The sequence below is a fragment of the Oncorhynchus mykiss genome, chromosome 2, assembly GCF_013265735.2.
Source record: "Oncorhynchus mykiss isolate Arlee chromosome 2, USDA_OmykA_1.1, whole genome shotgun sequence".
Lineage (NCBI taxonomy): Eukaryota > Metazoa > Chordata > Actinopteri > Salmoniformes > Salmonidae > Oncorhynchus > Oncorhynchus mykiss.
The window spans coordinates 86,781,346-86,803,231 of record NC_048566.1 but is presented as its reverse complement, the minus strand read 5'-3'; the positions used below and the strand labels follow the sequence as shown (position 1 = coordinate 86,803,231).

Genomic DNA, 21,886 nt, shown 5'->3' with positions numbered 1-21,886 from the left:
CTTGGGTTCACCTGGTCAGTCTATGATCCCTTATTGATGTCACCTGTTAAATCCACTTCAAAATCAGTGTAGATGAAGTGGAGGAGACAGGCTAAATAAGGTTTTTTAAGCCTTGAAACATGTGTGCCATTCAGAGGGTGAAGACAAAATATTGATGTGCCTTTGAACTGGGTATGGTAGTAGGTGCCAGGGTACACCAGTTTGAGTGTGTCAATAACATGCTTCTACATCTGCATTGCTTGCTGTTTGGGGTTTTAGGCTGGGTGTCTATATAAGCACTTAGTAACATCTGCTAATGTAAAAAGGACTTATAAATACATTTGATTGATTGAAGAACTGCAAAGCTGCTGTGTTTTTCATGCTCAACAGTTTCCTGTGTGTATTAAGAATGGTGTGAACATGCTTCCCACATTCGACACCCTGTAGAGTCCATGCCCCCAACGAATTCAAGCTGTTCTGAGGGCAAAATTAGGTGCAACTCAATATTAGGAAGCTGTTCCTAATGTTTTGTACACTCAGTGTACTTTACTGTATGTTGCCCTAAGAGTTGTGCAAAGTTGGTAGAATCGTAATAAAAATGATTCACAGCTGTAATGGCTGCCAAATGGTGCTTCCACCAAAGTATTAAGCTCAGGGCGGTGGAGACGTCTTCCGTTTCTCTTAATTTCACCAATGTTCTGTAACTTTCTTTCACTTTGAAAATATGGAGTAGGTTGTGTAGATCTGTAGGGAAAAAATGTAATCCTTTTTAGTCTTAATTTTAAGGCAGGTAATAGGCAGAATCTACCGCACACCCAAAGCTGATTTGTGAAAGTGCTAGAGACAAAACTGGAGAAATGGGGGGGGAGTCGCCGCACACTTCCTGTTTCTTTAAGGCAGCAAAATGTGAAAAAAGTTGAAGGGGGTGTGTACTTTCTATGCATTTTCTTGTGGTTAGAGGAATATTTTCCTTAACAGGGTAAAGGCTGACTCAAGCCACTCCAGGGACAAATACAATTCTGCAGCAATTCAAAACATGTCACAGGCAATTATTTCTTCATTTGTGGAGGGCAAAAAGGGTCTCTTGAAGGCATCGCCAGAATTGTTTTTGATTCCAGTAAGACAAATTAGATTAGCATAAATGTCCAATATATTTTTTTTACTCATTATCTTGTCCAAATACACTGTATGCATTCATGGGAGCAGTACACAGCATAGAATACAATATTCTGGATGTTGCTCTTAAGGCGCGCTATCACTACTGTATACATAGAATAATGATAGCGCCTTTGGGATTCTCTCGGTAGGAAATCAAACCGCACAATCTTGTGATGCTATGAGCCATGTCTCATTAGAAGCTCCTGGAAAACAAAACAATCCACAAAAACAGGTCTGAAAATGTAATGGTAATGGAAAATAATCCTTCTTTGGCTATTAGCCTATAGTAGGCACTCCTACTTGACCAAGGACATCTCATTCTCTCTGTGCTATATCCTGTGTAGAACAGAGTAGCTCTCGAACTCATCTATTCACCGACGGCTCTACTAACCTGGTCCCATTTCCATCCGTTACAGAAAAATAAGCTGTCAAAGCTACCTCGTAATATATTGCAATGTGTTCTCAGAGCAATTCGTATTAGTCTGTATGTAAATCTGTGACCCTCCATTTAGTATGACATGTTACGTTACATTATGAATGGAATAGCAGTCGTACAAAATGAGACGAATTATAGGATGCATAGTGTCATACATCTAACCCAGTCGTACAATAGCATATTAATTGGATGATGTAACTGATTATACATATTGGAGGATGTATAGTATTATACATCTTTCTCTGAAACAAGGTTGCTTGTTGCGCCGTTACAACAAAGGAGAATTACGGGGAGAATTTACACTACTGTTCAAAAGTTTGGGGTCACTTAGAAATGTACTTGTTTCTGAAAGAAAAACATTTTTTTTGTCCATTAAAACAAATTGATCAGAAATACAGTGTAGACATTGTTAATGTTGTAAAAGACTATTGTAGCTGGAAATGGCTGATTTGTAATGGAATATCTACATAGGCCCATTATCAGCAACCATCACTCCTGTGTTCCAATGGCATGTTGTGTTAGCTAATCCAAGTTTATAATTTTAAAAGGCTAATTGATCATTAGAAAACTCTTTTGCAATTACGTTAGCACAGCTGAAAACTGTTGTACTGATTAAAAAAGCAATAAAACTGGCCTTCTTTAGACTAGTTGAGTATCTGGAGCATCAGTATTTGCGGGTTCAATTACAGGCTCAAAATGGCTAGAGACAAAGAACTTTCTAATGAAACTCGTCAGTCTATTCTTTTTCTGAGAAATGAAAGCTATTCCATGCGAGAAATTGCCAAGAAACTGAAGATCTCGTACAACACTGTACTACTCCCTTCACAGAACAGTGCAAACTGGCCCTAACCAGAAGAGGAGTGGGAGGCCCCAGTGCACAACTGACCAAGAGGACAAGTACATTTGAGTGTCTAGTTTGAGAAACAGACGCCTCACAAGTCCTCAACTGGCAGCTTCATTAAATCGTACCCGCAAAACACCTGTCTCAATGTCAACAGTGAAGAGGCGACTCCGGGATTCTGGCCTTCTAGGCAGAGTTCCTCTGTCCAGTGTGTTTTCTTTTGCCCATCTTAATATTTTATTGGACAGTCTGAGATATGGCTTTTTCTTTGCAACTCTGCCTAGAAGGCCAGCATCCCAGAGTCACCTCTTCACTGTTGACGTTGAGACTGGTGTGGGCGAGAGTAGGTAGGCATGTGGGTGTGTGCGTGCGTGTTTGTTTAGTCATTTGCTTTGTTCCTCTCAACTTTATCCCGGTCTGTACGCTGCTACTTATCCCTGATGAGTCTTAGAGATGAGAGAACTCTCGCACTTCTCACAGGTTTATCTAGCACTCCACACAGGCTCTCTCTGTTTGCCTAATTAATCTGGAGTTACATCCCATTGCTTCTAATTACAAGGTTAATACTATAATCCAGGAGAGAATATGGTAATTATTATAGCCCTGTGCTGTTTGGGCTTCATCTGTGAACCATATATAATAGCAGTTTCACCCTCACAATCTGTGGTAGAAGTCATGACAGCAGGAGGAGCAGGACGGTGTGTTCATGAGACTCAGATGATTAATCTGGCTCTCTCAGAATAAGTGGATTTTTCTTTTCATACACAGAAATTACTCTTTTTCAACCACGCTGAACTTGACTTATGGTGGGATGCTGAGTGAACCAACACAGACCTCTTCCCCTCCTATTGTCAATGTGCTTACTGTCACAGCTTGACAGTCACAGGCTGGTTTGTCTGAGCTCAGAAGAGACCTGACATACAGGACATACATACAGGAAGTACGAAGCACCATACAACATTGTTCATGTCAAATTGAAGGCACAATTGAACACCTAAGATCAATGAACTAACTAATCAATTAAGTTAAATCTTAACAGATTGATATTTACATCTTAAACAATAATACCATTTAAAAAGAAACCATGAACTATACACAATGTCAGTTTGTTTGCCAGATCTAACATCATAATCTACTAATTCCACACAGCACAGTCTGCCACAGCAGGGACATTGGAGCCCAACCCTCAAGGAGAGGCTCAGAACAAGGAAAGGTTGTCATCATCAAGGAGCTGCCATGGGTCAATAGATAATCTGACCATCCAGTCCCCATGGTACTCATTCACACTCTGGGCATGTGGCTTTGAACTCTCCCTCTAGACAGCCTCTCATTGACCACAATTAACTTCCCTAGAATGCAAGTTCCAGCCAGTGAATGCTTTTCTGCAATTACTTTTCTGTAGAACAAATGTTCTCATAGAAACATTTTAAAATGTAGTATTTTGGTATACTGGCAGTATAAAAATAAGTAATCCTCTGCTTGCCCTATAGGTCAGAGAATCTAATTTATAGAATTTTGCTTTGTATTTTATATGCTGCCTTACACAGTGAATAAGCAAATCATTCCTCTGGTGGTCCTGGGTAGTTTGTGGGCATAGAAAAATACTTCATTGCCAATGGAAAATTAGAAACTATTTCATTTAGCAGCAAGAGAGACTTCTATTAACATAGTCTGTTGAGCTGGGAACTTGGATTCTTCACGATTTACAGAATGACTTCTCAGAAAACGCTCCATATATTTGGACAAAACAATAATCTACTGTCTCTGGCTGTGAAACATCAAGTTATTTAAAAAAAAAAAATTTAACTATGGGGATTACTGTCAATAATCAGTGCAGTGCAGCATAGATGGGTGGACAGGCAGATTTATCCAGTACACTGCAAAGAGAAAAGCCTTAGCTTCAGCTACAGAGCTAGAGATAGCATGTGAGAGCTTAGAACAGAAGCATAACACCCATTAAAAACCTCCTCCTGGTTTATTTGCCATTCACGGTTAGAATATAATAAAACCATGGGGAGTTACTAGCACTAACGACTAAAAACAGCTTCAATGGAATCAAATGGTTCACGGCCTAGTTCTCTTTCAAATCAAGCAACATTCACAGTTGACAGGCTGGGGGCATCTATAGCAAAGCCTCCCTTGCTGAGCACATCTGCATCTCACAGCCAGATTACCCCAACATAATCTACTGTGAAATCCATCTAGTCAAAAAAGACACGTGTTTTATGATCTTTTGATTGTGCATATTCAGCAGTATATCCAGCTGTGAGAGCCTAATTTGATCACTGACCTCTAAAGGAGAACGGAATTTTAATGTACACATCAATGGAGGAAATTAACAGTTCCCTTATAACCTTTACTTCTCAAATCCCATCACAAGGCATTTCATATTTGTAATGAGAGAAAAACTTTGCTAGAAACAAGATTGAACTTTACATTTCTCCTAGCTGCTTGTAATCACTGGATTCAGTCGGATCGGTGTCAACCTTAATGTGGAGGGATGCACTCGCATCATAATCTATATAATCATAGACCAATCAAGCGAGATTAACAGGGAACGGCCTTGATATCCCACTCTTCCTTTGTCTTTCCTGTTGCCTACAAGTGGAAAACATAGCGTATCATCTGGTCTCACAATCTAACAAACCCCCTCTCCTCATTAACAGCTGGGAATGAGGTAATCTAAGTCCCAGCTCAATAGGAAATACAGATCTATCTATTCATGGGCAATACCACACCAAAAATATTTTCTACTCCTTCTGGTACCTCAGAATGTTCTGGCAATTCTCACATAGAAACTTAAAAGGGGATGAACAATGTTTGAAATATTTTTTTACATTTGTATCAAACTATTTGAGAAAATCACAACCTATACATAGCTTTTGTGATCTACCTATGATCTGTGAAACGTAAATGATACAGAAAACAACTTGGTATCATTATACTCCTTAGTATGCTATACAATATGGAATAAGTATGCAATAAACTCTACATGGATATCAAATGGGCTATCTGCTAATTCTGAAGGTATGATGCATTTTATGAGCGCCACCAACACAGTGAAAGGGAAAATGGAATCAAAAGGAGCATCCTCTGCTTGTGACTTGCTGAATGTGCAATCCTAAAGGATTTCTATGTACATGTATAAAAATGGGTCATATCATTAAAAGTACCAAATAAAAAAAATTGTCACGCACCGAATACAACAAGTGTAGACATTTATAGACCTTACAGTGAAATTCTTACTTACAAGCCCTTAACCAACAATGCAGTTAAGAAAAATACCTAAAAAAATTAGAAATAAAAGAAACAATTCAAGAGCAGCAGTAAAATAACAATAGCGAGGCTACATACAGGGGGTACCGGGAGTCAATGTGAGGGGGCAGCGGTTAGTCGAGGTAAAATGTACACGTAGGTAGACTTATTAAAGTGACTATGCATAGATGATAAACAGAGAGCAGCAGCGTAGGGGGGGGGGGGGGGGGGGGCAATGCAAATAGTCTAGGTAGCCATTTGATTAGATGCTCAGGAGTCTCATGGCTTAGGGGTAGGACCTTTTTAGAAGCCTCTTGGACCTAGACTTGGCGCTCTGGTACCGCTCGTCGTGTGGTAGCAGAGAGAACAGTCTATGACTGTGGTGGCTGGAAAAGGGTTTTGATAGAACTTTGGCAGGGTCGATAAATAATACCAAATTATTTCACAGCACTGATATAAAGATGGTACTTATTTTCTTTTGAAAAAAGCTCTCTGTACAGCCAAATCAAGACCTTTCAAAACATAGGCCTTCTATTTCAAGTACCACAGCATTCCCTTTCTACAGATCTCCTTTGTGATTATGACTTATTTTCAGTTTCCAATCAAAGGCTCCAGGAGAATGAAATGATGTGAAAGGGTGTTGTGTGTCATCTTAAAGCAACCATACAAATGCATTGAAAAACAAGGCAAAGTAGCAAAGATCTTCCTCAGGCACATTAAAATTACACAAGTCAAGCAAAAGAGACATAATGAGCTGACCCAAAATAAATTACTGGCACTGCAGCGCACTTGAAAGTGATGAATGTAAAAAGCCCTGATAAGATTGTCATAGTATTCCAACACCATGCTGATCCCTTCTAGGAGTAGGAGTGAGGAAATGGAATGAAAAAGAAAACATCATTTCTGCTCGATGCAGCATTATTCTCCATGAAGACACAACAAACGATCAGCTGCTTTCCTGTTGCTCCCCCCTTTTTCCTCAGTCACTTTTACCTACAGTTTATAATACTCAATCTCCCATTTCATTTTGAAGCTCTCACTACTGTTGTAATGAATCCATGGGCAACTAAAATGTTGGTGAGAGACGGTCATTTTCTAGATAGTTCATTCTAGGCATATTGCAGTAGCAATTGAATGGAATGTTTGCAAGTGGCACTTGAAACCTGAGGAATAATGTGTGCTGCAAGAGCGAGTCATCAGTGTGGTAACTATGGCCAGAGCGTTTCCAGGGCGACCTCTGCTAAATCTGGACCAACAGAGTGAATTGAACTAAGATCAGTTTATGTCAGACTCAATAAGGGAGGATGTGCTGGTAATTGAAATGTCCTCATCCGCTTCAAGCCCGAGTGGCGCAGCGGTCTATGGCACTGCATCTCAGTGTTAGAGGTGTCACTACAGATCCTGGTTCAATCCCTGGCTGTATCACAACCGGATGTGATCGGGAGTCCCATAGGGCGGCGTACAATTGGCACAATCATCCGGGTTAGGGGAGGGTTTGGTCGGGGTAGGCCGTCATTGTAAATAAGAATTTGTTCTTAACTTAACTGACTTGCCTCACTAAATATTTAAAAAATGAATAAAATAAAGTAAAGCACTGCCTCGTCACAGGATACAAACTCGGAGCAGGCTGCCGCACCGTGTCATTCTTCTCAGATGACAATGTAATCAGACATTTCAGACAAGCGTGAAAACCGGACTCCCTGCTTTTAATGGATTCTGAGGAAATAAGCCCCTCTCAGGCAGAAGGCACTGACACTTATCTTACAAACTGGAGGAAGGGACCATGCGAAATGTAGATGCCCTGATCTGTGTGGTCTGGTTTCATAAAAAGTGTGCTTTCGCCTTACGCAATGATTACTTTGTTAAGTTTATGATTACTTTATGAAAGCTGTCACATTAACTGTATCACCAAAATTGTATATGTGTGTGTATATATATATGAATGTTTGATATATATATATATAATAAATATATCAAACATTCATATATATATATATATAGCACCAAAATGTTTTACTTTGCACTATTACACTGGTAAAAAAACAACTAGTTCTTAGATACAGCACGTATGAAAAAAATATGCACAGTCTGCTCTGATGTATGTTCCACAGCAGTGGTATTCAAAGTTGAGGTTGTGACTGTTAGTGGGGTCGTGGGGAAACAAAAAAATAAGAGTACAGGTTATTTTATGGGACAATATACAAAAGTTGAGAATGATAATTTGAAAAATACAATATTAATGAGAAAATGTATTTACTCATTTTGATAAGAGATGAAAATGCAATGACTGAAGGTTATTGTTGATGGGTTTTTTTTACACACTATTTTTTTTTTACAAACTTGGTGACACATTGCTTAGGTAAGAGTGAGACATGCATACTTTATGCACGAGGAATCCTCCCCCCTACTCTGGAGGAGGTGGGTGTGGAGTGGGTCATAACTCCCAAATGCTACTGACTGTCTCCTATGGAGGATGAGTCCATTATGAACCTCCCAAGGGGGGGGTTCTGGATCAACTGCAGTGGCAGTCCCTCTTATCTTTAATTAAAAGATGAGCGTTATAGGTCTAGTGAGGGCCAATCCAGCAGCTGAGAGGACCCTTCTGCATTTTAATCATTTGGCGCGGGCCTCAACGTTCCCTGTCAGCTTGCCTTGGGAACAGGGTTCGGTGTTATCTAATAGGAAACATTCTTAACCTTCTAATGCAAGACCTGACATTTCTTCTACTGTACACATAAAGCACAACTGCAGTCATGTACTGAATGTTTGATGAACATTCACTCACACACACACGAGAGCCAACACACCCTATAGTCTACTGCAAAGATGTGAAACTCCATGGCATCTCTCGTTTTATCATAAAGGGCAAAATTGGACATAGACCTACACATTTTGGGGAGAATTAGGCTATAGGCATTAAAGGTATTTTAAGGTCCCACAGTTTGTCAAGTGATCTCCTCAGCTCCCTGCTAACAGATATCATTGACAACATAAACAGACCCATTCACAAGAACATAACATGGCACCAGCTACAGGGGTGTATCTATGGGAGTACTTGCCAAATGCTCCAAGTGCTAAATTTACTCATCAGCTCACCACCAGCATTTGAGTCACTCTGCACTCTGACCTCCAGTGTGAAGTGCACTAGTTCCTAGCTATTTGTATATGTCCATCATGTTTTATTAGTGTAAACTATTAATCCTCTTTTAGCATGGTGTTTAAAGCATTGCTTAACTCCTTTAACTGTACCTGGACAGGACAATATAAAATACTTTGAATTTAACACGATGTGGTTAAGATTGATAATCACATTACATGGAATAGTTTTGATTACATTTTATTTTATAGTAGGTCACCTAAATTTAAACACATTTTCAGGATGGAAAACCGTTTTCAGTGTAAACTTAAAAACGACTAAAACCAGATAAAGTATGTAGAAAAGATAATGGACCTACAGATTTAAAAAGATAATCTTTGAGAACTAACAAATCACCTAAATAAAAGCTAGACAGTGAGGGGGAATTGAAAATTCCCCAAAAACAATGAATTTAGCAGGTATAGAATTTGTTATTATGTTTGAGCAAATGACCATGGCACTAGCCATGGCAAAATGCATTGAATTGCAGGAAATTTGCTTCAAAACAGCAAAAATGTCTCTCAGCTCCATGGAGAAATTAGAAGGATTGCAGGAAATTGGCTTAAAAATGCAACAATTTCTCTACACCGCCAAGGTCCAAAACAATTCTTTAAAATTCAGCCGCACAGACCGCACGCCGTGCCATGCCCACCACCTAAGCCCATTTTTGATCCAGTACATTATTTCCTGAATTATAGTTTCTCCGGTATAGTATGCATTGGTTAGAGCTCAATGTTAAATTTAAATCTCCCTGCCATCATCTGTAAGCCAATATGACACCGATGTCTATGAAAATTTGCTAATCAACGTGGAGGTACAACACACTCCCCTCATCATGATCCGTCCAAACGTTAACAAGAACCACTATTACAGATTTTTTGACAAGGTCGTAAGCATTAGGGTGGTCAGAATGATTTTGGCCCAAACCTCTCAAAATCTAGATGTCGGAATAAACAAGGCTACAGTGTCCATGAGGTGACCATTAGACTTAGATCCATGTGGACTGAATAAGCTTGTAGGTACAACAGATTTTTATTAAAATTCACCATTTACCGGTCTCACATGCACATTTCTGCCCAATAAAAAAAACAACCATGTACGAACTTTTTGTAGCATTTATGACAATGCTAACATCTTTTCAGCTAAATCTCGGAGTTCTAACACCACGTGCAACTTGGTTTCTGCGCAACAGTAGCAGCTAGCTAGTAGAAGGCTAGCAGATGTAGCTAGCTAGCTTACACCAGTTGGATGAGAAGCAAATAGTGTTTTCACGATACCAGAATATTTACTTTGATACCAGGTTAAGTATCGCAATACTTGATACCAACATGATACCAGGGCAAAATAAGAAGGCATATTGGCCAGTCACAGAATGCCATTTGATCCAGACAGATAAGCTACTGCTCTGTTCAATGGTTAGGCATCTTTTGAGTTCAATATCATTACATTTCTATATATTTTTATATTTTTCCAACAGCCATGTATGCATTAATGACTCAATTATACAAACAATTTGAATTTGTTTTTACCAAGTTAACTACATAATGGTAATAACTTATTTGAAAGGTAAATCTCTATTGATATAGTGGATAAATCAAGACGTAACATAGGCCTAACCACAATACAGGTGAATGCATATTCAATAGGTGTGCACATGCATTGCATTATTTCGCTTGTTTTAGCTCATTTCAAGGAGCTACAAATGTCAAGCAATCCGTTTCCCTTCGATTTGGGACTTATTTTATTGTACTGATCAACAAAATAAAAATGTGCGCTCTCATTCACGAGGCAGTCAGTTCATGGAGGCAATGGGGGAGAGAGACCAAATAAGTGAATGAATAAAGTTTTTGAAGGCAATCAGCTTTGAAATCAGCACATTTTGCATTATGGTTTATAACAAACAAAGTCTCAGGGTAGTGAATTGATGTTAGCTTTATCTGTCAGCTAGCAAGGAAAGTTTGCCTACAAAGCTGGAAGCTACCTGCATCTTCATCCACTGTAGTCTATGGACATTGTTTTGCAAACAGCAATTAACAGTTTTAACATTTCTACATGCAGTGTCACATTATTAAAGTGTTTTAACTTCACTGCATCATGAGTGGGGAGCTAACATGATGCATCCCAGACTCCCAGTGCAGGATAGCAACAAGTAAGTGGAGGGGTCGGCTGAGCTAATAGACAGACTTGATCCGTGAGACACATTAGACAGAAGTGCCGAAAGTAACACATTCTATTACCAAACCATCTTCATGTACTAGTATCGAAAAAGTAACGAAGCGTCGATATACCGTGCAACATTAGAAGCAAAAGGTAGGTAACTAGCTAGCTAGGTATATTTTGCTATGGAAGTATTTTCATAGGTCTGAAGTCAGCTGTGTAAACTGCTGTATTCGGTGCTAAAACAAATAAGATAGCAAAAGTCCATGTTTGCTATTATAGCCAGTTAGATACACCAAATTCCGGGAGGTTTGGAAAAACGGTCACGTTGCTAATTTATAATACACGCACACCAGAACAGATACATCGTGGTTAGAAGATCCAGCGCAAATTCTAGCCCTTAATTTATGCATTCATTCAGTACGCTTGCTCCCTCTGTCAATTACATTTTCTTCTTGTCATTAGAACACAAGTTACTTTTCAATGTGTTACCGAAAACCTGAATTTTCCATCCACAAGTATAAAGTAGCAGGGGTGCGGATTGCACACAAGCATCCAGGTAAAACAACATAAGGATCATTGCTTGCGAGACCTGTGCGCAGTCAAAAGAAAATGTCATGCTTGCTAACTTGGTTAGCTATGTGATGAATTAAACCGTTTAACCCATCAACTGTTTTAGACTTTACATTTCTTACCAAGCAAGAGAAAAACGTTCCACCAGTACTGAGTTAATTAACAAAAACATTTTTGCAACGAACGCATGCTGTCATCACCAGACTGTCCATCTAAGTAGTGTCAAGTTGACGTATCTATAACAGGGGTCGTAGCGTCACTGCTCTGGGTTCGCCTACTGAAGTGGATATTTTGACCATTCTATTTCCTATTGTTATTTTACACCACCCTGCCTTTCCCGACACACAGGCGCACCAGTTGAGTGCTTATTTTCATTAATTAGGTGTCTCTTATTAAAAGAGCATTTGGGTTTGTTGGGCATTGCCAAGTGGCAAGAAACAGGGAGTGTGACATGTACTAGTGCGAACGGTAAAGAGACCAGCTCTCAAACTCTCAAGAAAGACGTTGTTGCCCTCATCCGTCAGATGCATGCCATCCTTACAGTACAAATGCATGCGATAAGTTGTACAGGTTGTAAACATTCCTCCTTTTCAGGTGCCTCTGTCATTTGAGAAATTTGTCAAGCTGCCCCATGTGGCACTGACAAACGACTTACGTTTATTCATGTGCACACATTACTTCGCACACTATCAGTAGCACTTATGCACGGGCTGTTCCAAATCTGTGAGTAATCCTATCTGTTTTCAAATTTATACTGCCATTTACAAAATGTGGGGATGTGTGCTCTTTTACTGGAGTTGGACAGCTGTGTACAGCATTACTAAGAACATTGGTAGCTGAAGGATTTAAAGCACCTATGCAATGTCAGATTTGTAAATATGCATTCTTTAAAAAGTGTTTTGTACTAGTCTAATGACTTTGAATTTTACAGGTTTTTCTCAGCAGTTTGTCATTTGTCACAGTGTTTGTACCAGGAGTTACCAAATTTGCTATTGACAAGCCACAGGATTATGCAGCCTTTTTTTTCCAAGCCCAGCACTACCATACCTGATTCTACCACTCAGCTGTTCATCAAGACCTCAGCTGTTCATCCATATCTTGACAGGTAGAATCAGGTATGGTAGAACTGGGCTTGAACAAGAAAGCCTGCATAACCCTGCAGCTCTTCAAGAGCAATTGTGGCCATCCCTGAATTGTATGTAAAACATTTACTCTGAGATGAATGACTGTACATTTTGTAATAATTCACTATTGTTTACAGGTAATGTAGTACTAGGTCTTTCTTCAGTAAACTACAAAAGTACATTTTTACGTAAATAATTAGTGAAACATGATTATTTAGAGTATATTCCAGATAAGCTACTGCTCTGTTCAATGGTTAGGCATCTTTTGAGTTCAATATCATTACATTTCTATAACATGATTATTTAGAGTATATTCCAGCAGCTTTCTCGATTGTCTTGTTAAGAGATCAGGGGAGGGAAAAAAAATCCAGTTTACTCCATATTGTCTTCCCTCAGATCAGCTGTTGACATTAAATACATACTAATAAATATTATTTCTGTTGTCATTATAAAAAAAAAATCCTCCTCTTTTTCATGATCTCCAATTGGTTGTTACAGTCTCGTCCCATCGCTGCAAATGCCGTACGGACTCGGGAGAGGCAAAGGTTGAGAGCCATGCGTCCTCCATAACACGACCCTGCCAAGCCGCACTGCTTCTTAACACACTGCCCGCTTAACCTGAAAGACAGCCGCATGTATGTGTTGGAGGAAACACTGTACAACTGTCCGGGTTAGGGGAGGGTTTGGCCAGGGGTGGCTTTACTTGGCTCATCACGCTCTAGTGACTCCTTGTGGCGAGCCAGGCGCCTGTAGGCTGATTTCGGTCGTCAGTTGAACGGGGTTTCCGCCGACACATTGGTGCAGCTGTCTGGCTTCCAGGTTAAGCGAGTGGTTGTTAAGAAGTGGGGTGCAGCAATGAGACAAGATCTTATTAAACGAAATTGGGGAGAAAAAGGGGGTAAAAATTACAAACAAATAAAATATTGCCTAGTGGTGCTCAGTGGTGAGGCTGAGGCAGGCTGCAATGCATGCAGGAGGAAGCAGAGTAAACAGAGAGAGGAAGCAAGCACAGAGAGAGGTTAGTACAGTGGTTCCTAAACTTGGAGTCGGTGTACCATGTGGGATCCCCTGAGAAAATATGTACTAATCTTATCAAACAAGCTAGGAACTTTAAAAAAAAGCAGCCATGTTTCAATATGAACATCTCCACATGGCCTATATTCCCTATAAGCCTACATTAAAATGCAATCAATACAGTTCTAAAAATCACCAATGCTACGTGTAATGTAAATGTGAATAATTTCTCAGATTTCCCCTCTTTCAGTGTTATAACTAGTGGGGTAAAGTACTTAAGTAAAAAAACATTAAAGTACTACTTCAGTATTTTTTTATATTATTTTATTTTTATTTATTTTTTTTGGGGGGGGGGTATCTGTACTTTACTATTTATATTTTTTGACAACTTTTACTTCACTTTTACTTCACCTAAAGGAAATAATCTACTTTTCACTCCGTACATTTTCCCTGACACCCAAAAGTACTCATTTCATTTTGAATGTTTCGCAGGACAGAAAAATGGTCCAATTCACCACGTATCAAGAGAACATCCCTGGCAGACTCACTAAACACAAATGCTTAGTTTGTAAATGATGCCGGAGTGTGTTCCTGGCTATCCAAACATAAGTAAAACAATTATGCTGTCTGGTTTGCTTAATATATGGAAGTAGAAATTACGTTTTTACTTTTGATACTTAAGTATATTTAAAACCAAATAGTTTTCGTTTTTTTCTCAAACATTTTTTTTCCTGGGTGACTTTTACTCAAGTATGACAATTTAGTCCTGTGTTTGTAGAAAGACTGAGGTGAATGGACCTACATCAGCCAAGGTGATGATGGCTAGGGTCATTTTTTCTTGTTTTTGCTCTTGTCCAAATAACATTAAAAATATATATATTTTATAGAATTGCAGTAAATGAGCTTCAACTAAAAATATATATTATTATTAGTAGTAGTACCCCCACCCCTTTGGACCTCACTAAAACTCAAACCCTGGTTATGGCCCTGTGTGTTATAATTTAACCTTTGTTTTTTGGAAATTATTTATCGCTGATATGAAATATACGTTCCTTGTGTTTCCAAAATCTTACCGCAAGCGATGCATGTTAACATTTAGTCTAGAACAAGCGTCGGGGATTTTAACAAAACTCCCCTGCCAAAATATACTATCGTCCATATGCGCTAAAGGAAGTTCGTGTCTATGAATAGGCTAACCTTGGATATGTTGGTTGACCACATTTTCCAGTCGGTCCAGTCGCTCTATAATCTTCAGAGTTTCCCCCTTGTTGTCATCTTCAAACTTCCTCTCCAGTTCGGGCTCTGGGACTTTGGTGTTCACATTGGCCACATAATTAGTGATCCAGCCGACGTAGAGAAGACAGACAATATTGGTCATGCCACTCAAAATAACGCATGTCGACACCAAAGTTTTGGTTCTCCTAGAGCAGACCATCATCGCGACATCCCTCCATACGGTCCAGTGCGCATACAACCACAATAGAAAATGCTTACAAAACTCAATGACAAAACGGTAGCTTCAGTGCAGGATTATAACATTGCAGCAAAGGGCTAAAGCCTTCCAGCTGCGGAGACTGACAGCAACGCTAACACAGAAACGTAAATTAGTAGATGCAATGTTCAGTACTGCATATACTGGGCACCACCTGAAAGCCGCTGCTACAAATTAATCTGAGGCACAGCGCAGGCGGCCAATGAAATCCTCTGGAAATGTACACTGCATATCCGATCATTACACAATCCAATTGGCGCGTGGGACGCGTGTTCTCCACAATTATCTCGTCCTTCAAATAGGGGAAGGTGCCGTGAGCTTTATAGATCACCTGAGTCAAGCACATCAACCCGTTGGAATTCCATTGAAGTGTGGAACAGGTGTGTGTGTCTGTCTGTCTGTCTGTCTGTCTGGTGTGTGGGTAAAGATAATGTCTCAATACCGTAATAATACAATTTCATCAATAATTGACTGCGATTTTTGTAAAGGTTCTTGTCTTTATCCTCATCAATAAGATGGGACATTATGATGTATTACTTTTTGAGGCCACACGAGGCCTCCTTTTATAGACTTTATTGGTACCCAAGTAATTAGTAATCTAACATCAGTCCCCCCTTCACATCCAGTAAGCATACTGTATAGACCTTCAGAGTATTAAGACTGTCACAATTTTTTATTTGATTAATTAGCATCCCCATTAGCCGACACCAATGGCGACAGCTAGTCTTACTGGGGTTCGACACATAACGAAAAATACATTATGGACAAAATTCTTTACAATTTACACTACTGTTCAAAAGTTTGGGGTCACGTAGAAATGTTTTATTTTTCCCATCTTAATCTTTTATTTTTATTGGCCAGTCTGCGATATGGCTTTTTCTTTGCAACTCTGCCTAGAAGGCCAGCGTCCCGGAGTCACATTTTCACTGTTGACGTTGAGACTGGTGTTTAGCGGGTACTATTTAATGAAGCTGCCAGTTGAGGACTTGTGTGGTGTCTCTTTCTCAAACTAGACAGTAATGTACTTGTCCCCTTGCTCAGTTGTACACCGGGGCCTCCCACTCCTCTTTCTATTCTGGTTAGCACCAGTTTGTGCTGTTCTGTGAAAAGAGTATGTCACATGTGATCCCTCTCCGGCCTCTAGGTCACCAGGCTTCTCATTATGGTGCACACCTGTTACCATCATTACGTGCACCTGCGCGTCATCAGACTCACCTGGTCTCCACCACATCCCTGATTACCTTTAACTCCCTTTGGTTCCTTCCCCAGACATTATTGTTTCTGGTCTGTGTGTTCGTGGTTCTTGTTTTGTATTATGTTGCGTTCATTTATTAAAGCACTCACTCCCTGAACTTGCTTCCCGACTCTCAGCGCACATCGTTACAGAGTAGTACACAGCGTTGTACGAGATCTTCAGTTTCTTGGCAATTTCTCGCATTGAGTAGCCTTTATTTCAGAACAAAAATAGACTGACGAGTTTCATAAGAAAGTTCTGTTTCTGGCCATTTTGAGCCTGTAATCGAACCTATAAATGCTGATGCCGCAGATACTCAACTAGTCAAATCAAATCAAATTTTATTCGTCACATACACATGGTTAGCAGATGTTAATGCGAGTGTAGCGAAATGCTTGTGCTTCTAGTTCCGACAATGCAGTAATAACCAACAAGTAATCTAGCTAACAATTCTAAAACTACTACCTTATACACATAAGTGATAAGGAATAAAGAATATGTACATAAAGATATATGAATGAGTGATGGTACAGAGCGGCATAGGCAAGATGCAGTAGATGGTATCGAGTACAGTATATACATATGAGATGAGTATGTAAACAAAGTGGCATAGTTTAAAGTGGCTAGTGATACATGTATAGTGCCTTGCGAAAGTATTCGGCCCCCTTGAACTTTGCGACCTTTTGCCACATTTCAGGCTTCAAACATAAAGATATAAAACTGTATTTTTTTGTGAAGAATCAACAACAAGTGGGACACAATCATGAAGTAGAACGACATTTATTGGATATTTCAAACTTTTTTAACAAATCAAAAACTGAAAAATTGGGCGTGCAAAATTATTCAGCCCCCTTAAGTTAATACTTTGTAGTGCCACCTTTTGCTGCGATTACAGCTGTAAGTCGCTTGGGGTATGTCTCTATCAGTTTTGCACATCGAGAGACTGACATTTTTTCCCATTCCTCCTTGCAAAACAGCTCGAGCTCAGTGAGGTTGGATGGAGAGCATTTGTGAACAGCAGTTTTCAGTTCTTTCCACTGATTCTCGATTGGATTCAGGTCTGGACTTTGACTTGGCCATTCTAACACCTGGATATGTTTATTTTGAACCATTCCATTGTAGATTTAGCTTTATGTTTTGGATCATTGTCTTGTTGGAAGACAAATCTCCGTCCCAGTCTCAGGTCTTTTGCAGACTCCATCAGGTTTTCTTCCAGAATGGTCCTGTATTTGGCTCCATCCATCTTCCCATCAATTTTAACCATCTTCCCTGTCCCTGCTGAAGAAAAGCAGGCCCAAACCAAGATGCTGCCACCACCATGTTTGACAGTGGGGATGGTGTGTTCAGCTGTGTTGCTTTTACGCCAAACATAACGTTTTGCATTGTTGCCAAAAAGTTCAATTTTGGTTTCATCTGACCAGAGCACCTTCTTCCACATGTTTGGTGTGTCTCCCAGGTGGCTTGTGGCAAACTTTAAACAACACTTTTTATGGATATCTTTAAGAAATGGCTTTCTTCTTGCCACTCTTGCATTAAGGCCAGATTTGTGCAATATACGACAGATTGTTGTCCTATGGACAGAGTCTCCCACCTCAGCTGTAGATCTCTGCAGTTCATCCAGAGTGATCATGGGCCTCTTGGCTGCATCTCTGATCAGTCTTCTCCTTGTATGAGCTGAAAGTTTAGAGGGACGGCCAGGTCTTGGTAGATTTGCAGTGGTCTGATACTCCTTCCATTTCAATATTATCGCTTGCACAGTGCTCCTTGGGATGTTTAAAGCTTGGGAAATCTTTTTGTATCCAAATCCGGCTTTAAACTTCTTCACAACAGTATCTCGGACCTGCCTGGTGTGTTCCTTGTTCTTCATGATGCTCTCTGCGCTTTTAACGGACCTCTGAGACTATCACAGTGCAGGTGCATTTATACGGAGACTTGATTACACACAGGTGGATTGTATTTATCATCATTAGTCATTTAGGTCAACATTGGATCATTCAGAGATCCTCACTGAACTTCTGGAGAGAGTTTGCTGCACTGAAAGTAAAGGGGCTGAATAATTTTGCACGCCCAATTTTTCAGTTTTTGATTTGTTAAAAAAGTTTGAAATATCCAATAAATGTCGTTCCACTTCATGATTGTGTCCCACTTGTTGTTGATTCTTCACAAAAAAATACAGTTTTATATCTTTATGTTTGATCCTGAAATGTGGCAAAAGGTCGCAAAGTTCAAGGGGGCCGAATACTTTCGCAAGGCACTGTATTACATAAAGATGCAGTAGATGATATAGAGTACAGTATATACGTATACATATGAGAAAAATAATGTAGGGTATGTAAACATTGTATTAAGTAGCATTGTTTAAAGTGGCTAGTGATATATTTTACATCAATTCCCATCAATTCCCATTATTAAAGTGGCTGGAGTTGAGTCAGTGTGTTGGCAGCAGCCACTCAGTGTTAGTGGTGGCTGTTTAATAGTCTGATGGTCTTGAGATAGAAGCTGTTTTTCAGTCTCTCGGTCCCAGCTTTGATGCACCTGTACTGACCTCGCCTTCTGGACGATAGCGGGGTGAACAGGCAGTGGCTCGGGTGGTTGTTGTCCTTGATGATCTTTATTGCCTTCCTGTGACATCGGGTGGTGTAGGTGTCCTGGAGGGCAGGTAGTTTGCCCCCGGTGATGCGTTGTGCAGACCTCACTACCCTCTGGAGAGCCTTACGGTTGTGGGCGGAGCAGTTGCCGTACCAGGCGGTGATACAGCCCGACAGGATGCTCTCGATTGTGCATCTGTAGAAGTTTGTGAGTGCTTTTGGTGACAAGCCAAATTTCTTCAGCCTCCTGAGGTTGAAGAGGCGCTGCTGCGCCTTCTTCATGATGCTGTCTGTGTGGGTGGACCAATTCAGTTTGTCTGTGATGTGTACGCCGAGGAACTTAAACCATCGATGTGGATAGGGGGGTGTTGTTTCCTTTTCTGCTGTTTCCTGAAGTCCACAATCATCTCCTTAGTTTTGTTGACGTTGAGTGTGAGGTTATTTTCCTGACACCACACTCCGAGGGCCCTCACCTCCTCCCTGTAGGCCGTCTCGTCGTTGTTGGTAATCAAGCCTACCACTGTTGTGTCGTCCGCAAACTTGATGATTGAGTTGGAGGTGTGCGTGGCCACGCAGTCGTGGGTGAACAGGGAGTACAGGAGAGGGCTCAGAACGCACCCTTGTGGGGCCCCAGTGTTGAGGATCAGCGGGGTGGAGATGTTGTTACCTACCCTCACCACCTGGGGGCGGCCCGTCAGGAAGTCCAGTACCCAGTTGCACAGGGCGGGGTCGAGACCCAGGGTCTCGAGCTTGATGACGAGTTTGGAGGGTACTATGGTGTTGAATGCTGAGCTGTAGTCGATGAACAGCATTCTCACATAGGTATTCCTCTTGTCCAGATGGGTTAGGGCAGTGTGCAGTGTGGTTGAGATTGCATCGTCTGTGGACCTATTTGGGCGGTAAGCAAATTGGAGTGGGTCTAGGGTGTCAGGTAGGGTGGAGTTGATATGGTCCTTGACTAGTCTCTCAAAGCACTTCATGATGACGGAAGTGAGTGCTACGGGCCGGTAGTCGTTTAGCTCAGTTACCTTAGCTTTCTTGGGAACAGGAACAATGGTGGCCCTCTTGAAGCATGTGGGAACAGCAGACTGGGATAGGGATTGATTGAATATGTCCGTAAACACACCAGCCAGCTGGTCTGCGCATGCTCTGAGGGCGCGGCTGGGGATGCGTGACCTGGGATGCCGTCTGGGCCTAAAGAAGGCCAGTTTTATTGCTTCTTTTAAATCAGGACAACAGTTTTCAGCTGTGCTAACATAATTGCAAAAGGGATTTCTAATGAACAATTAGCCGTTAAAATGATAAACTTGGATTAGCTAACACAATGTGCCATTGGAACACATGAGGGATGGTTGCTGATAATGGGCCTCTGTACGCCTATGTAGATTTTCCATTAAAAAACAGCCGTTTCCAGCTACAATAGTAATTTACAACATTAACAATGTCTACACTGTATTTCTGATCAATTTGATGTCATTTTAATGGACCAAAAATGTTGCTTTTCTTTCAAAAACAAGGACATTTCTATGTGACCCCAAACTTTTGAACAGTAGTGTACATACATTTAAAAACATTAACATGTAGTGTGTTTGTGTGTGTGTGTGCACATCTATCAGTTACACACACACACACAAGTAGGTCACATGGGGGAGAGGTGTTGTGCCGTGAGGTGTTGCTACTACCACCTATAAGGGCACAAGGTGAGACCCAAATGCAGACACAGGAGGCAGATGGTTGAGCTCCAATATTTATTATAATAAAAGGGGTAGGAAAAGGCAGGTCATGTACAGGCGAGAGGTCATAAATCAGGTCAGAGTCCAAACAGTACAAGGCGATAGGCAGGCTCGGGGTCAGGACAGGCAGAGTGGTCAGGCAGCTGGGCTCAGAGTCAGGACAGGCAAGGGTCAAAACCAGGAGGGCAGCAAAATAGAGACTGGGAAAAGCAGTAGCTGAGACACACAAACACTCGTTGACTTGACAAACAAGACGAACTGGCACAGAGAGACAGGAAACACAGGGATAAATACACCGGGGATAATAAGTGACACCTGGAGGGGGTGGAGACAAGCACAAGGACAGGTGAAAGAGATCAGGGCGTGACACCACCACTATAGTGAATAGCCTACCACCACTACACAGAATAGCCTACCATCACTATGCAGAATAGCCTACCATCACTATTAGAGGTCGACCGATTAATCGGAATGGTCGATTAATTAGGGCAATTAAGTTTTCATAACAATCAGAAATCGATATTTTCGGACACCGATTTGGACAATTTTTAATTTAATATATATATCTATTTTTTACACCTTTATTTAACTAGGCAAATCAGTTAAGAACACATTCTTATTTACAATGACTGCCTAAAAACGGTGGGTTAACTGCCTTGTTCAGGGGCAGAACGACAGATTTTTACCTTGTCAGCTCAGGGATTCAATCTTGCAACCTTACACTTAACTAGGCCAACGCTCTAACCACCTGCCTCTCATTGCACTCCACGAGGAGCCTACCTGTTACGCGAATGCAGTAAGAAGCCAAGGTAAGTTGCTAGCTAGCATTAAACTTATCTTATGAAAAACAATCAATCATAATCACTAGTTAACTACACATGGTTGATGATATTACTAGTTTATCTAGCGTGTCCTGCGTTGCATATAATCAATGCGGTGCACATTCACGGAAAAAGGACCGTCGTTGCTCCAAGGTGTACTGTACCTAACCATAAACATCAATGCCTTTCTTAAAATCAATACACAGAATTATATATTTTAAAACCTGCATATTTAGCTAAAAGAAATCCAGGTTAGCAGGCAATATTAACCAGGTGAAATTGTGTCACTTCTTGCGTTCATTGCACGCAGAGTCAGGGTATATGCGATAATAATAAACATTTTGT

At 40.6% G+C, this 21,886-nt stretch overlaps 1 protein-coding gene across 1 annotated transcript in view; it reads right to left on the bottom strand.

Annotated features, from left to right (window-relative positions):
- The window catches only part of LOC110498682 (polypeptide N-acetylgalactosaminyltransferase 18), an 85,462-nt gene extending 70,034 nt beyond the window's left edge, over positions 1-15,428 (bottom strand). Inside the window, exon 1 of the mRNA XM_021575326.2 lies at positions 14,871-15,428. Within this exon, the coding sequence (XP_021431001.1) occupies positions 14,871-15,111 (241 nt within the window). The 5' untranslated portion in view covers positions 15,112-15,428. The remainder of the gene's footprint in view (positions 1-14,870) is intronic.
- Positions 15,429-21,886: the final 6,458 nt, after the last annotated feature.